The sequence below is a fragment of the Salmo trutta genome, chromosome 2, assembly GCF_901001165.1.
Source record: "Salmo trutta chromosome 2, fSalTru1.1, whole genome shotgun sequence".
Lineage (NCBI taxonomy): Eukaryota > Metazoa > Chordata > Actinopteri > Salmoniformes > Salmonidae > Salmo > Salmo trutta.
In genome coordinates this window covers 62645368-62662401 of record NC_042958.1, presented here as the reverse complement: position 1 = coordinate 62662401, position 17034 = coordinate 62645368, and the positions used below count along the sequence as shown (strand labels likewise).

General features: G+C 41.7%; 1 protein-coding gene and 1 long non-coding RNA gene across 4 annotated transcripts in view; both read left to right on the top strand.

Moving 5' to 3' along the window:
• Positions 1-17034, top strand: part of LOC115160218 (myosin-binding protein C, fast-type) — a gene marked incomplete in the record, with an annotated part of 51498 nt that overhangs the window by 30777 nt on the left and 3687 nt on the right. For all 3 annotated transcript variants that reach the window (XM_029710621.1, XM_029710617.1, XM_029710611.1), the window contains 18 exon segments: positions 5903-5971; positions 6264-6412; positions 6625-6742; positions 7588-7636; positions 7833-7892; positions 8379-8548; positions 8699-8831; positions 10548-10672; positions 11378-11483; positions 11717-11880; positions 12147-12312; positions 12565-12671; positions 12846-12875; positions 14383-14525; positions 14728-14992; positions 15142-15330; positions 15611-15745; positions 16226-16393. In XM_029710621.1, the coding sequence (XP_029566481.1) occupies positions 5903-5971; positions 6264-6412; positions 6625-6742; positions 7588-7636; positions 7833-7892; positions 8379-8548; positions 8699-8831; positions 10548-10672; positions 11378-11483; positions 11717-11880; positions 12147-12312; positions 12565-12671; positions 12846-12875; positions 14383-14525; positions 14728-14992; positions 15142-15330; positions 15611-15745; positions 16226-16393 (2346 nt within the window).
• On the top strand, positions 2500-3872 carry LOC115160243 (uncharacterized). Its single transcript, XR_003869050.1, has 2 exons — positions 2500-3068; positions 3627-3872. It is a non-coding gene; the product is annotated as an uncharacterized LOC115160243 (long non-coding RNA).

The following is a 17034-nucleotide window of genomic DNA, read 5'->3' as shown; positions in this document are numbered from 1 at the left end:
ATGTATTTGATGACCCTAAAAAGTTTCAAGTAGATTGTGCAGTGGATTTACAAAGAATTGAAATGGACACCAATCCCTTAGCTTTTCTCAAACTAAATTAAGATATGTACCGTTGGCCTACATACAGAATTTGGTGTTAGTTGTTCATTTTCTAAAGGTTTTAAAACATTTTCAAGGTGGACGAAAATCTGTCCTGACGGATCTTATGGGTCCTTAAGCCAAATTTGTTTAGCATGAGGAAAGACGCCTACATACAAAGTTTCAAGTTTCTAGGTCAAACAGGGCGACGTATTTGAGGATTTAAGTGAGACTGCTTATAACAGCGCCCCTATTGGCCAATCAGTGGCATTATATTTTACCGAGTTACTCATTGCCTCTAGTTCCTGTGTTCCAAATGAGAAAACAAGTTCCCAGTCTATGCATGAGTTATTTGACCATGTCAAGGAAAAAAATGTAATGCAGCTTAGCTGTGAACCCCTAAATATATATTTGGAAAGACATATTGACGAGTTAATCGTTACAATGTGTAATTATCAGAGGCAGCTGCAGCCTCTGGTGAGTCTAATTATATTTGGGGGAAAGGGAGAATTAATGAGTCATAGTTTTTTTCTTCTCTTTCCCAAGGAAATATAATGGTCAATATCAGAATTCTAAAAGTTTTTGATTGGAAACAGATATTGATTAATCATTTATTATGTGCTTATTATTTTTAGAGGCACCTGCTGAGGCAGCTCCAGCCCCAAGTGAGAATGTAAATGTGGAATGTTTTTTACATTATCTGTCTCCTCTGTATATTCTTTGATGTTAAGTCACCTATTTAGGGGACTTAGAGAGTTCCGGAACCAGTTCCGACTGACATTTTGGTGTACAAAGCGCTGCGTCAACGTCGTAGTGTCCCGTGCCTTATTGTGCCAGAAAATCCCATTTGTCTGCTCTCCACTACCACTCTCTCAGCGGAGCTGAATTAAAATGTCAGGTTCCAGACCCCACATTTGTATAGGGAGTGACATGTCACATTTTCTGGCCTATCCAGACAAATAATCGATTTGCTCTCCTTCTGAGCAACAGAGCCCAGCCTGGGAGACGGTATAATGAAAGGGGACAGTCAAGCGAATCCAAATTGTGGTTGCATCTCACTGTGGTATTCCCAGACGGATTTAGAGCTCTCAACATGAACTATACTAAATCATTTCATAGAATCATAGAACAAGAACACATACTCTTGGTCACAGACAGATTCATTCCCATCTTCTTAAAGCTGAAGTTGTAACGGCGTCTCTGGGCCGCTCAATGGACGTTTCCGAAGAAGAAGTATCTGTCGTCAGTTACTTAAATGTGTCAATGTTGTACTGTAACTAATGATCATGTTTATTTTACAGTTATAATACACTTGAAATATTATGCTAAGTCGTTTATAATTTGATTGTTACTATATTTACAAAGCATTTCAGTCATTTCAAGCAATATTGCCTCACTTTTGTTGACTAGAATAAACAATATATTCTTTTCATAATATTTAACTACAGTATGTACTTGAGCTTGTGTCCTCAATTGTGAGTACACCTCAGCAATTTCTAACGATTTAAATCTAAAAGTATGCAACATTAGCAGATCTTGTTTGTGGCCATCTCATGAAAAAATAATTATGTTTGGCTATGTCTTTTTAGGCGTAAATCTACATTTTGCCCTATCATTCAAGCGGGCACCGGAAGAGTGTTTGTAATTTTCTGATACCAAAACTGTGTTGATTCATAAACGTCTAAAGCCTCAATGTGATGTAAAGCTATGGCCATTGAGTATCAAGTTGCATCCTGTCTATTTGGCCTACTTACCAATGGCTTTAAAGAAAACCGGACACAAGGCTGTACAAATGGAAGAGCCATTGTAGTCAAAAATGTGTTTTTCAACACTACATTTTAAGGGGTTATCTGGTAATACTTTTTAAGCATTTATTCATTCTTATGCTTTACAAATGAACACTAAATGTTATAAATGCTTATGAATTATAATTCTTATAAATGCTTATTCATGTTTACAATGAATCAGTGTTGTAGTAGCTTACCCGCGACTACATATTGATTGTATTTTTACTCGGCTTTGACTCAGACAATAAGGACTCGTCATTTCTTCCCGAGAACAGCCGAGACCAGCAAATTAAACAGATCATTGTTAACAGCTCCCATTTATCATTATTAACAGCTCCCGAGGGGACCCGAGGGAAGTTGTAACATATTTTGTATTTCTAGACCTGTTTGGGGTCTGTGAGAGGGTTTTGTGCATGTATGTTGTTTTTACATAATGGTATAGTTTAACAGTGTGTTATTATAAACTGGGTGGTTCGAGCCCTGAATGCTGATTGGCTAAAAGCTGTGGTATATCAGACCATGTACCACGGGAATGACAAAACATATTTTTACTGCTCTAATTACATGAGTAACCAGTTTATAATAGCAATAAGGCACCTCAGGGGTTTGTGGTATATAGCCAATATACCACAGCTAAGGGCTGTATCCAGGCACTCCGTGTTTTGTCGTGCTTAAGAACAGCTCTTAGCCGTGACATATTGTACACCTACCACACCCCCTTGGTCTCATTGCTTAAATATAAACCGTGTTTGAATCGTGGATGCTGATCGGCTAAAACGGACTATGTACCACGGGTATGACACAAAATACTTGAATACTGCTTTATTGAAGTTTCACTATGCATACCACGGCAAATGATATCAGAAAAGCAATAATGCTTGATTTAACACATTTCCCCTTGCTTCTAGCCTAGCAGTTGGTTTGCAATAACGGGGGTTTGTATAAACCTTGCTGTCTGTTTCACCGAACTCAGCAATGCAATGTAGAAATGTGATATCCCCTGTAGCCTACCATAGAGAGTGAGTGATATCCCGACGAAAAACAGCAACTTTTCTGACCAGACCCAGGCGAAATAATGCATCAGCATCATTATAATGGACAAACAAACATGAAGCTGCTTTGCTGTCATTTCAGCTGCAGAGGCTAACTAGCAAGTCGATGGCTAGCTAGCAAGTGACAAGAACGTTAGCCCACAGATGAAAGGTTAGCCTGCCTGCATAGCAAAAAATATTTGATTGCAACCAGATTTTTGTCCATACTATGTCCTCTGGTGGAAGGATGAAATAGTATGAATTTACCTTTCAAAATCAAGTTTTTAATGAAAATATGTTAGTTATTGTTTTAATATGTTGGTAGCAATAAGGCACCTCTGGGTATTGTGGTATATGGCCAATATACCATTGCTAAGGGTTGTGTCCATGCATTCCACTTTGTACTGTGCCTAAGAACAACCCTTAGCAGTGGTACTGTATATTGGCCATACACCACACCTTTTGGGCCTTATTGCTTAAGGATAAAGAAATATCACGATATGCCTTGCTCATATCGATATCCAATGATATCGATATCATACTGAATTATCGATATTGGTGCCCACCACTATTATAAAGTCTTACCAACTTTTTGTAATATTGTAGGGGAAAAAATCATAGATCTTGATGACAAACATCTTGATTACTTCAGCGAATAGCATTTAATTCTGGAAGTTGTGAAATGGTGAATCTGTTAATAGTAATACATCAACTGATTTACTTTATTTAGAGACCCAGGCAGAACCAGCAAGATAAGAAGTAAAACGGTACAAGAAACGTTTCCTCCGTTGTCTGTTACGGCCGAAAGACTGTGGTTCAGTCCAGTATCTTGATTTTATGACTCGATTTTCACAATTGTTTCAGTGCTATTGATTATTCTGGTAACGTTCCTGCACAGTTAATATGGGTTTACAGTATTATGATGTGTGTATGTTACGAGATGTATCCAAACAATGGATTAGTGCTCATCCAAAAATGTGTGTTGTGATTGTTCAAAACATCCATATGTTTCGAAAAAAGGTGTGAGACCAGGTTGTTTCCTTGTGCCTGCTTCCTTGTGTGTCTATGTACATGTGTTTGTGTTTCAAGAGGTATCCAAATGACTGATAAGTGCTCATCAAAACCTCTCTTTGTTATGATTGTTCAAATTTGTACACTACCGGTCAAAAGTTTTAGAACACCTACTCATTCCAGGGTTTTTCTTTATTTTTACTCTTTTCTACATTGTAGAATAATAGTGAAGACATCAAAATGATAAAATAATGCATATGGAATCATGTAGTAACCAAAAAAGTATTAAAGAAATCAAAATATATTTTATATTTGAGATTCTTCAAATAGCCACCCTTTCACCTGGAATGCTTTTCCAACAGTCGTAAAGGAGTTACCACATATGCTGAGCACTTGTTGGCTGCTTTTCCTTTACTCTGCGGTCTGACTCATCCCAAACCATCTCAATTGGGTTGAGATCTGGAGATTGTGGAGGCCAAGTCATCTGATGCAGCACTCCATCACTCTCCTTCTTGATCAAATAGCCCTTACACAGCCTGGAGGTGTTTTGGGTCATTGTCCTGTTGAAAAACAAATGATAGTCCCGCTAAGCCCAAACCAGATGGGATGGAATATTGCTGCAGAATGCTGTGGTAGCCATGCTGGTTAAGTGTGCCTTGAATTCTAAATAAATCACAGACAGTGTCACCAGCAAAGCACCCCCACACCATCACACCTCCTCCATGCTTTACGGTGGGAACCACACATGCAGAGATCATCTGTTCACCCACAACGCGTCTCACAAAGACACGGCGGTTGGAACCAAAAATCAGCAATTTGGACTCCAGACCAAAGGACAAATTTCTACCGGTCTAATGTCCATTGCTCGTGTTTCTTGGACCAAGCATGTCTCTTCTTCTTATTGGTGTCCTTTAGTAGTGGTTTCTTTCCAGCAATTCTCCTCTGAACAGTTGATGTTGAGATGTGTTTGTTACTTGAACTGTGTGAAGCATTTATTTAGGCTGCAATTTCTGACGCTGGTAACTCTAATGAACTTATCCTCTGCGGCAGAGGTAACTCTCGGTCTTTCTTTCCTGTGGCGGTCCTCATGAGAGCCAGTTTCATCATCATCACTTTCAAAGTTCTTGAAATCTGTATTGACTGGACTGTTGTTTCTCTTTTCTTATTTGACTTGTTCTTGCCATAATATGGACTTGGTATTTTACTAAATAGGGCTATCTTCTGTATACCCCCCCCCCCCCCCCCCCCCCCTTGTCACAACACAACTGATTGGCTCAAACGCATTAAGAAGGAAAGAAATTGAAACCTGTTAATTGAAATGCATTCCAGGTGACCATCTCATGAAGCTGGTTGAGAGAATGCCAAGAGTGTGGAAAGCTGTCATCAAGGCAAAGCGTGGCTACTTTGAAGAATCTTAAATATCAAATATATTTTGATTTGTTTAACACTTTTTTGGTTACTACATGATTCCATATGCGTTATTTCAGAATTTTGATGTCTTCACTATTATTCTACAATGTAGAAAAGAGTAAAAATAAAGAAAAACCCTTGAATGGGTAGGTGTTTTAAAACTTTTGACTGATAGAGTATGTAAAACGAAAAAGGTGTGAGACCAGGTTCCGTCCTTTTGCTTGCTTCCTTGTATGTACAGATGTAGGAACATAATGTGTTTGCTACAGCAGGAAGATAATCCTGCAGCAACAGGAAATTTGAATTATTATCTGGATTATACTAAATTGACATTTGTATAGGGGTTGATATAGTTTTCGTTAGGGCAAATAAATTCTGATATTTCAGTGGAAATGGCAAACTACGGAAGTCTTTTTAAAACTCAAATGCACTACAAGTATGCATTTCCTGCAGGACAATTCACAGCAACAAAAGAGTGATCAAATTAAGATCCTACATCTGTGAGTGCGTGTGTGTTTGTGTGCGTTAATGGGTATGTGTGTGTGTTTGGAAGTGTGTTCTCATCTCTACCCTCACACCCCTCAGGTGCCCATCAGTCACAGGAGATTACAGGACTGTTTCTTCAGCACCCTGAGACTACGGTTGCCATAACAGGTTATACAAACAACACTGGCAGTTGACTAAAACTAGCTACATCCTAGCATGAAAATACCAATTTGTCTTACTACTTTGTATTCACGTAGGGTATTGTTAAACTGAGTAGTTATTTGCTGTAAATAAATACTACAGTAGGCCTAATTCTGTCATGTACTTTACCAACCTGTTGACCTGAAGTTTACACAATTCAGCTGTACTGTAGGAACTTTGGTATAGGAACACATACAAATAGAAAATGGCCAAATTCTATTCCTTTACTGGCTTTCTGAGTGTTGATTGTGAATGGCAGGTACGGACATTGTGTTTACTGCCAAAGTGGACTCTACTACACTATCAAGGAAACCCACCATTAAATGGCTGAAGGGGAAGTGGCTGGACCTGGGCAGCAAAGCAGGAAAACACATGCAGTTCAAAGAGACTTTTGACAGAGCCACAAAGGTAGGTCTATGCAAGTGGGTGGTGTTGGCTGGATGAGTGGAGGACAAAAGTGAGTGAATGTTCTATGCATCACCAATCCCCCCACTCTCTCTCTCTCACTCTGCCCATTGTGTAATTCTTTCTTTCTCTCTCTCTCTCTCACACACACACACACACACATGCACACGCACACACACACGCACACACACCCTTAAATGTTCTACTCCACTTAGATCTACACCTGGGACATGAAGATAATCAAGGTGGTCCCTGGTGACGCTGGGGCCTACAGGTGTGAGGTCACGTCCAAAGACAAGTGTGACAGCAGCGCTTTCGACATCTCCGTGGAGGGTGAGTGGGACATTTTAGGAACACTGACCACTCTCCCCTTAAGGCAGTGGTTCTCAAACCTCTCCTCGGGGACCCCCAATATATTTTGTAGCCCTGAACTACCATCACATCTGATTCATCTATAAAGCTTGATGATGAGTTGAGTCATTAAGTGTGCTACCTTTGAAATGGATGAAATACATGGAGCGACTGGGGGTTTTCGAGAAGAGGCTTGAGAACCACTGCCTCAAGGGACCCAAGGCACCCTTTTAAGTTAAAGGCTTATTGTTTTGGTATGTTCTGTAGAGCAGAAGGCATCATTGCCTTTGTCAGGAAGTGATGATGTATCACCCATAAACTTCAAACATGATTAATGCCAAGTTATACCTAAATAATGAATGGAAAATGTTATTTACCATCTATTATTCCTTCTATTCAGCATTTCAAAAAGAACAGAAGATTCTATAATGTATTTTTTGCTATTGGATTAAATGTTAGTTAAAATTACTAGACAGTGAGCCTATCATTATTTGATGTATCGAAAAATGTGTTCAACTCCAATGAATGCACAATCAAAGGTTCTTAACATAAGATAGGGGGGGTATTACAAGTGTGACAGGTAGCCTAGCCATTAATAGCGTTGGGCAAGTAACTGAAAGGTTGCTGATTCGAAACCCCAAACCGAATAGGTGAAAAATCTGCTGATGTGCCGTTGAGCAAGGCATTTAACCCTAATTGCTCCTGTAAGTCGCTCTGGATAAGAGCGTCTGCTAAATGACTAAAATGTACATGTGTAATCAGTTTAGCGTTTAGGTGCACGCAACTGTAGCCCGTATGTGTTCTTTATGCAATCCCTCTTATTCCAGCTGTGCAAATTGAGGAGGAACATGATAGTTTGGCCGCATTCAAAAGAACGTAAGCATTTTTATTCATGTTTTGAGCTCATTAGTATTACTTTGTGTGTGCGTGCGCGTGTGTGTGCGTGCACACCTGTGTACGTGTATGATTGAGTGCTATCCGTAATGTGTTTGACTGCATTTCAGCAAGATATAATGTCCATTACTTAATCTAGAATGACAGTGTATTTTGTGTACTGTCTTTCTCTAATTAGGGATGCTGGAGAGGATGAAGGCAGTTTGGATTTCAGTGCTTTGCTGAAAGCTACCAAGAAGTGAGCACTGTTAACATTGTGTGCCATATGTAGGAATCACATAAAGTATCAGGGATCACCGGCCACATTCCAGGGATCACCGACCACATTCCAGGGATCAGGGATCACCGACCACATCCCAGGGATCAGGGATCACCGACCACATTCCAGGGATCAAAAATGCATATATGATTACATTATTATTGTTTTTAGGCTGTATACTTTTTTTAATGCTACATCCATTTGCAGTATACAGTACATTCCTTCATGTAGCCTATCCTTTAGATTACGAGTACAAAGTTGATTGGATAGTATGATAGAACGTGCTGGAACGAGTTATTCATTTGTAACAGTAATGTTAAATGGAAAACTGAGAGTGGAATGACCATTGATTTGATCGATTTTTGTATTGTTGACTAGGTAACCTCTCCCTTTGTCCTCTCTCTTCATCTCGGTCCCTCTCTCTTCCTTCCCTGCCTCACTCATTCTTCCATCTTACACCCACAGGAAGAAGAAGCCAGTCGTAGATGAGGAGAAGGCAGACGTGTGGGAAATCCTGAAGAACGCTCAACCCAGCGAGTATGAGAAGATTGCTTTTGAGTACGGCATTACAGACCTGAGGGGTCTGCTCAAGCGACTGAAGAAGATGAAGACTGTTGAGCCCAAGCACAGCGACGGTAAGATGGAGAGGGGAAATATTATTATATTTGTCTTTACTTTCTTATGATTACAACAACAAAAAAGTTTCTCAAAGTTAAACAAACGGTAGTACCTTGCCAATCTTACAGCAATTGCGCCCGATGTCATGCTCTCTGTTTCCCCTGCAGCTTTCCTAAAGAGAATGGAGTCTGCCTACTCTGTGGATAAGGGCAAGAAAATCGTACTGCAGGTGGAAGTGGTTGACCCAAATGCCCAGGTCAAATGGTTGAAGAACGGTCAGGAGATAAAATCATCAGCCAAGTACGCACACAAATAAACACACAAATACAGACACACACACACAAACACATGCACACACACACACCATCAAACACACACACATCCTGTAAGAGGTTACTGGGAGGCTGAGGCTCGGTGAGGGCCATTATGGTTACAACATATCATGAGTGAGGGCCGAACCCCAACTTGAGAAATGACGGCGTAGCTAGGATATGGCCATAACTTACTGACGTAATACTAGCAAGGGGAAGCGAAAGAAGTGCAATGGCTATTCATGGAGATGGCCGCTAATGGAGATTTACAAAATAGATTCAAAAAAGTCAATTTACGTGAAGAAGCTATAGGCTATGTGACTGTTTCCTAGTAATGAGTTAACGTGACTTAACCCAAAACACCAAAAGCAAACTCACCAGGTTGTTTGATTACTTTCATTTTGGCATATTCAGTCAACAAGATATATTTTTTTGAAGAGATCATGTATGATGTATCATGAAAGCCTTCCATTGAACAATCTCCATCAAAAGGCAATGTAGGCCTATCTCTTTTTATCTTCTCTCTGGAATGCATTGGTAGAGCAGAGTCCTCTCTCTCTGTAGCAATGCCAGATATGTGATTAATTGCACAGTTGGCCCTATCTGATTTACCGCAAGCTAAGATGGTGTTCTCTGCGTCTCCTGGACTTGACTGGCAGCACTGGAAAATAGCTCTCTAAAATTATCTCTCCACAACTCCATCATTCCAGATTGCGCTGCCATCAACACATTTTATTTATAGGAAGCCATAATCAGCTTCTCAGTGGCCAACAAATCACGTTGACAAGTCATATCATTCTCTGCGCATAAACTCCTCATGTCTTTTTTTTTTATCAAAACATTTTTGCTACAATTTTTGAAGCCCCCATCTTGGCAGTGTAGAGATTTTTTTTAGAATTTTTAAGACAATTTCCTGCAGTTCTACACATTTCTCCATGGAGCTGAGAGAAAATGCTACAGTTTTAAAGTGAATTTCCTGAAATTTTGCCATGGCTAATGCTGTGTTCTTTTGCTCAAACATAATAACAAAATCAATACTGCTGAATTCATTGTATTTTATTTTAACTTTTTTTTAGTGATTGTTAGTTCTGAAAGATTATATTATAAAACAATTGATTGATCCATTATCTTTTCTACATACTTTGTATCTGATTAGCCGTTTAAGTTTACGCTAAAAAACTGTTTGGACTTAAGCAGCCCGAAAAAACACTTGGGCTGCCCGCCAAAGTGTTTTCTATTCAGAAAAATCCTTGCTCATGTGCAAAGTCAGATCTGAATCATTATCAGGGACAAGGCTTAATTTAATGGTCATAGTTGTTTACTTGTGGCCTCGTGACAGTTTGGTAACCTTTACTGTACTTCACCTCTGATTACGTAGTACTCTTAGCTAACTTTTAACTTTATACTCTTCTATTCTTTCTTTTTTACATGTTTCTTTTTTGTCTATCCCCAGTATGAACTATGAGATACAAGAAAAATGGGCAACAACTTTAGAAAACTAAAAGAACCCATGCGTTAGTTCTTCTAAACAAACGATAGGTCAATCACTTTTATAAAACTGTAGATTGCCATTTTATTCAAGTTGACATGTTGCTCATACATGTCTTATGAACTGGCTTTTGGAGCATGTTAAACGACATTCATTTACATTGCTGTCTCTGTCCCTCCGTTCGGCCGTTTGTCCGTTTGTCTATCTGTGCACCAGGTACATCATAGAATCAGTTGGCAACATCAGGACGCTCACCATCAACAAGTGTAGCCTGGCTGACGACGCTGCGTACGAGTGTGTGATTGGGGAAGAGAAGTCCTTCACAGAGGTGTTTGTCAAAGGTACGCCTTCTTCTCACTCGTCTACACTCTTAGAAAAAAGGGTACTATCTAGAACCTAAAAGGGTTCTTCGACTGTCCCCATAGGAGAACCCTTTGAAAAACCCTTTTTGGTTCCAGGTTGAATCCTTTTGGTTCAAGGTAGAACCCTTTTGGGTTCCATGTAAAACCCTTTCCACAGAGGGTTCTACATGGAACCCAAAATGGTTCTACCTGAAACCATAAAGGGTTCTACATGGAACCAGAAAGGGTTCTTCAAAGGGTTCTCCTATGGGGACCGCCGAAGAACCCTTTTGGAACCCCTTTTTTCTAAGAGTGTGGAGTTGTGATTTGTTGATGCCATGTATCATAAAGTGTACCTTTATTGTAAAGTGTCACCCATGTATCCTTTATTTAACGAGATGACTCCCATTTACGTAGTCATCTTTTTTTGCAATTCAACTTTGACCATCAGAATCATCCAGCATTCATATAACGACAATAATCATTAAACAAAAGCGTTTTGAATAATGTAAAAAAAAATATTACAAAAATATCTGCAGTTGTACGCTCACTGTCACAAATTTTTCAAAATGACTTTGCCCCTGAGGTCCACCGTGTAGCCAATGTACCAAGAAATAAACACAATGCTTTTTACACTGCACTTACAATAATGTCCCAGTGTTAAGGAACATGAAAATGGTGTCTTCTTGCTGTTGTCCTCTCCAGAGCCCCCGGTCACCATCACCAAGCTGCTGGATGATTACCACGTGGTGGTGGGAGAGAGAGTGGAGTTTGAGGTGGAGGTGTCAGTGGAGGGAGCACACGTTAACTGGTCAGTAAACCTTTCAGTAATGCTTTATTTTACAGTCCCCTTTAATTTGGTATCTTTATGACATTTACATGGTGTTAACTATGAAACTGTGTAGTAAAAATGTATACTTTATAGTACTTACCTCAAAGTAAAAAAATGAAAAAGTTCAGCTTGGAAGGCCTGAACCATTTTATGTTCCTAGTGTCTTCACAATTCACTCAGGTGTTTCTATGTGACCTACTCTCACTCCTCAGGATGTTTGAGGACCAAGAACTCTCCAGGGACACCCATAAGTACCGCTTTAAGAAGGATGGGCTGAAGCACATGCTCATCATCCAAGAGGCTACGCTGGATGACATTGGAATGTACTGGTGCTTCACCAACGGCGGGCGAACCAAAGGAGAGCTAGAAGTTGAAGGTACCATTCTTCGTTCTAGGGAAAAGATGAGACATATTTTTCTGTCTTCGTGGCGATTCAAATACAGTTCTATATCTGCGTTGGATTTTTGTTGTCATGTTGTGGACAAACACTTGTAGGTATGCTAGTTTGGGTATCCTCTCACTTTTCCCTCTCCCTCTCTCCCTGTCTCTCGCTCTCTCTCCGCATTCTCTTTCGTTCCTCTCGCTTTCCTCTCTATCCCTGTCCCTCTCACTCTGCCCTCTCCCTGTTGCCCGCCCCCCCAGAGAAAGAACTGGAGGTGTTGCAGAACATCGCTGACCTGACGGTGAAGGCCGAGGACCAGGCCATGTTCAAATGTGAGGTGTCTGATGAGAAGGTGACAGGGAAATGGCTCAAAGATGGCGTGGAGGTGCTGCCCAGCAGTCGCATCAAGCTGACCCACATCGGAAGGTACGGGACAGGAGAGACATGGGGACAGGTTACGTGTCAAGTGACTTTAGATTGTAAAAAAAATTTGTATCAACTTCTGATTATGTTTTACCTACAGAATGTGTTATGGTCATATGTAACCACATGGACTGTCTGTCTTTTATTTTCAGTATGTATTTTATTCTAGAATGACGAGGAGCTGTGACTGTGTAGTTCTCGATTGAACTGGAATGTGGCAATTATCTCAACTTCCTCATCCTTAATGTGTTTTAGAATCCATCGGCTTACCATAGACGACGTCAAGCCCGAGGACGCTGGAGACTATACCTTTATCCCAGACGGATATGCCCTCTCACTGTCCGCCAAACTCAACTTCCTGGGTGAGAGAAAGAGAGAAAAGATTAGAAAAATATCTATATTTTTTTAAATGACAAATTCACCAACTTTGGAGAAATTTACATCATGCCTATACATACTGTTTACATGGAAATAAAGTCCCTTAACATCAGTTCAAGTCACATATGAATAAATCTATTTTGTCTTCCTTTCAACAGAAATTAAGATCGACTATGTCCCCCGCCAAGGTAGGTTTTCTAAATGACTGCTATAAACATAATGTCAAAAGTATTGATTCACATCAATATATGTAATATATCAATGTACAGTGCATTCGGAAAGTATTCAGACCCCTTGACGTTTTACATTTTTGTTACGTTACAGTCTTAATCTAAAATTGATTAAATACTTTTTTTTCTTCATCAATCTACACAAAATACCCCATAATGACAAAGCAAAAACATGCTTTTAAAAATGTTTGCAAATGTATTAAAAATACAAAACTGAAATATGATATTTACATAGGTATTCAGACCCTTTACTCAGTACTTTGTTGAAGAACCTTTGGCAGCGGTTACAGTAGAGTCTTCTTGGGTATGACACTACAAGCTTGGCACACCTGTATTTGGGGAGTTCCTCCCATTCTTCTTTGCAGATCCTCTCAAGCTCTGTCAGGTTGGATGGGGAGCGTCGCTGCACAGCTATTGTTTTGGTCTCTCCAGAGATGTTCGATCAGGTTCAAGTCCAGGCTCTGGCTGGCCCACTCAAGGACATTCAGAGACCTGCCCGAAGCCACTCCTTCGTTGTCTTGGCTGTCTGCTTAGGGTCGTTGTCCTGTTGGAAGGTGAACCTTCGCCCCAGTCTGAGGTCCTGAGCGCTCTGGAGCAGGTTTTCATCAAGGATCTCTCTGTACTTTGCTCTGTTCATCTTTCCCTCAATCCTGACTAGTCTCCCAGTCCCTGCTGCTGAAAAACATCCCCACAGCATAATGCTGCCACCACCAGGCTTCAGCGTAGGGATGGTGCCAGGTTTCCTCCAGACGTGACGCTTGGCATTCAGTCCAAATTGTTCAATCTTGGTTTTATCAGACCAGATACTCTTGTTTCTCATGGTCTGAGAGTCTTTAGGTGCCTTTTGGCAAATTTCAAGCGGGCTGTCATGTTCCTTTTACTGAGGAGTGGCTTCCGTCTGGCCACTCTACCATAAAGGCCTGATTGGTGGAGTGCTGCAGACATGGTTGCCCTTCTGGAAGGTTCTCCCATCTCCACAGAGGAACTCTGGAGCTCTGTCGTGTTCTTGGTCACTTCCCTGACCAAGGCCCATCTCCCTCGATTGCTCAGTTTGGCCGAGGGGCCAGTTCTACGAAGTGTCTTGGTGGTTCCAAACTTCTTCCATTTAAGAATGATGGAGACCACTGTGTTCTTGGGGACCTTCAATGCTGCAGAAATGTTTTGGTGCCCTTCCCCAGATCTGTGCTTTGACACAATCCTGCCTCGAAATGTGGTAAAAGTGAAGGGGTCTGAATACTTTCCGGATGCACTGTGTATATGTATGTATGTATGTATGTATGTATGTATGTATGTATGTATGTATGTATGTATGTATGTATGTATGTATGTATGTATGTATGTATGTATGTATGTATGTATGTATGTATGTATGTATGTGTGTGTACATTAATTATCAATATACTTTAGATATAATAATCTAACATTTACATTTACATTCACACCGTTATTTGCCTTGTGTATAAAGAGCCACCCAAGATCCATCTAGACACCACCGGCAACATGGTTTCCCAGAACACCATCATTGTGGTGGCTGGCAACAAGCTGCGCCTGGACGTGGAGATCTCTGGAGAGCCTCCTCCCACTGTCGTCTGGGCAAAGGGAGACACGGTAGGCACTTCCTATAGTAATTCATAGAAATATGTGGGAAGTCAGTTGCTAATTCTTTAACTCAAATTTTGTCTTGAGTGTTTCCGGTATGGTTTACATGTATATACAGATATGATATACCTTTTAATCAAAACCAAACAAACCTTATTTTTAGGCTAACATACTTTTGCTCGTGGGCGGGTTTTGATTTCCTGTCTCTTAGGCAATCACAGCTGTGGAGGGGCGTGTGAGGACTGAGAGCCGGAAGGACCTGAGCTGCTTCGTCATAGAGGGAGCAGAGAGAGAGGATGAGGGCAACTACACCATCATTGTCACCAACCCTGCCGGAGAGGACAAGGCTCATCTGTTAGTCAAGATTGTTGATGTGCCTGACTGCCCTGAGAATGTAAAGTGTACCTCGGTGGGAGAAGACTGTGCCACCATGGTCTGGGACCCACCCAAGTTCGACGGAGGCGCACCAGTCACAGGTACAGTCAAGATTTGTTCATGGTTTTTAAATACTGAAATACTTTAATGTTAAAAACACGAGTAGCCCCTTTTAGTAACAGAACAATGTGGTGGGTGGATGGATGGATGGATGGATGGGTCACTCATTCTCTTCCTCTCTCTCGTTCAGGCTATCTCATGGAGAGGAAGAAGAAGGGCTCCACCAGGTGGACGAAGCTCAACTTTGACGTGTACGAGGGGGTGACGTACGAAGCCAAGAGGATGATTGAGGGCGTGCTCTACGAGATGAGAGTGTACGCCGTCAACGGCATCGGCATGTCCCAGCCCAGCCTCAATTCCAAACCCTTCATGCCCATCGGTGGGTGGAGTCTCGAACGGATCTCATCATTTTCTCCCTGTCACTATTGGTTGTCTCTCGCGTCTTTCTGGATTGCTCAGTATTGTCCACCCTCACTTTCAGTAGTTTTGTCTCCCTCACTGCCTCTGTCGTTTGTGTCTTCTTTCTTTTTCACCCTCTTTTTTCTCTCTCTCTCTCTCTTTCTCTTTCTGTCTCTGTATCTGTCTCGTTTCTGTTCGCCTTAAAAAAATAAAAAAGAATCTCCCTCCGTGTCTTTTGTCTCCTTCTCTTCCCACCACAGCTGCAACCAGTGAGCCTCTGGGCCTCAAGGTGCATGATGTCACAGACACCACATGTACCCTGAAGTGGCTGGCCCCTGAGAAGATCGGTGCCGGAGGCCTGGACGGATACGTTATTGAGTACTGCAAGGAGGGAGGTGAGGGTGTGAGACAAAATGAGACTGTTATCCCTTTTAAATGGGAATTTCAATTAGGCCTAGCTGTGTCTAAACACAGATTTGTGTCAGTTCAACAATGGCATGAAATGAATGTTGTCCAAAAACAGTAATTCGTTGTGTATTACAAGTTGTGGTAACATAGCAACCGAAACGGTCAGTTTCCTACGCCCTGTGTCAAACGCCATAGTCTATCATTGTCAAACGTTATGTATCTTTGTCAAATCTCATTTATCGCTGTCAAACCTCATTCATCACACTGTCGAACCCCATTCATCGCTGTCAAACCTCATGAATGGTCAAACCTCATTTATCACACTGTCAAAACCTATTTATCTCGGCCATACTGTACCTCATTTATCGTGGTGAAACCTCATTTATCACGGCAAACCTTACGTATAACACAGTCAAAACTCATTTATCGCTTCCACCTCAGTCTGTTTCCCTTTCATTTGGTCCTAGACACGGAGTGGGTGGTGGCGAACACTGAGCTGGTGGAGAGACAGACTTACACAGTCCGCAACCTCCCCACCGCGGAGAAGATCAACTTCAGAGTGGTGGCCGTGAACATTGCTGGACGCAGCCCCCCTACCGGCCTGAGCCAGCCCGTCACTATCCGCGAGATCGTGGGTGAGTTCTCTGTCGCCCGTAGGAATAGGACTGTGTGACCTGCTGAACATCACCCTGTTGTATTGTATGTGGTTCATTTCAACATCAATCTGGAGTGGATGACGTAAACCACTTATCTCAATCCCCCTCTCTCTCTCTCTCTCTCTCTCTCTCTCTCTCGCTCTCTCTCTCCATCTATCTCTCTCTCTCTCTCCCCCATCTCTCTCTCTCTCTCTCCCCCCATCTCTCTCTCTCCCTCTCTCTCCATCTATCTCTCTCTCCCCATCTCTATCTCCCCCCATCTCTCTCCCCCTCTCTCCCCATCTCTCTCTCCCTCTCTCTCTCCCCATCTCTCTCTCTCTCTCCCCATTTATCCCCTCTCTCTCCCCATCTCTCTCTCTCTCTCTCTCTCTCCATCTGTCTCTCTCTCCCCATCTCGCTCCCTCTCTCTCCCCATCTCTCTCTCCCTCTCTCTCTCCCCATCTCTCTCTCTCTCCCCATCTATCTCTCTCTCTCCCCTTCTCTCTACCTCTCTCCCCATCTCTCTCTCTCTATCTCTCCCATCTCCCCATCTATCTCTCTCTCTCTCCCCATCGCTCCATCTCTCTCCCATCTCTCTCTCTCCCCATCTCTCCTCTCTCTCCCCCTCTATCTCTCTCTCT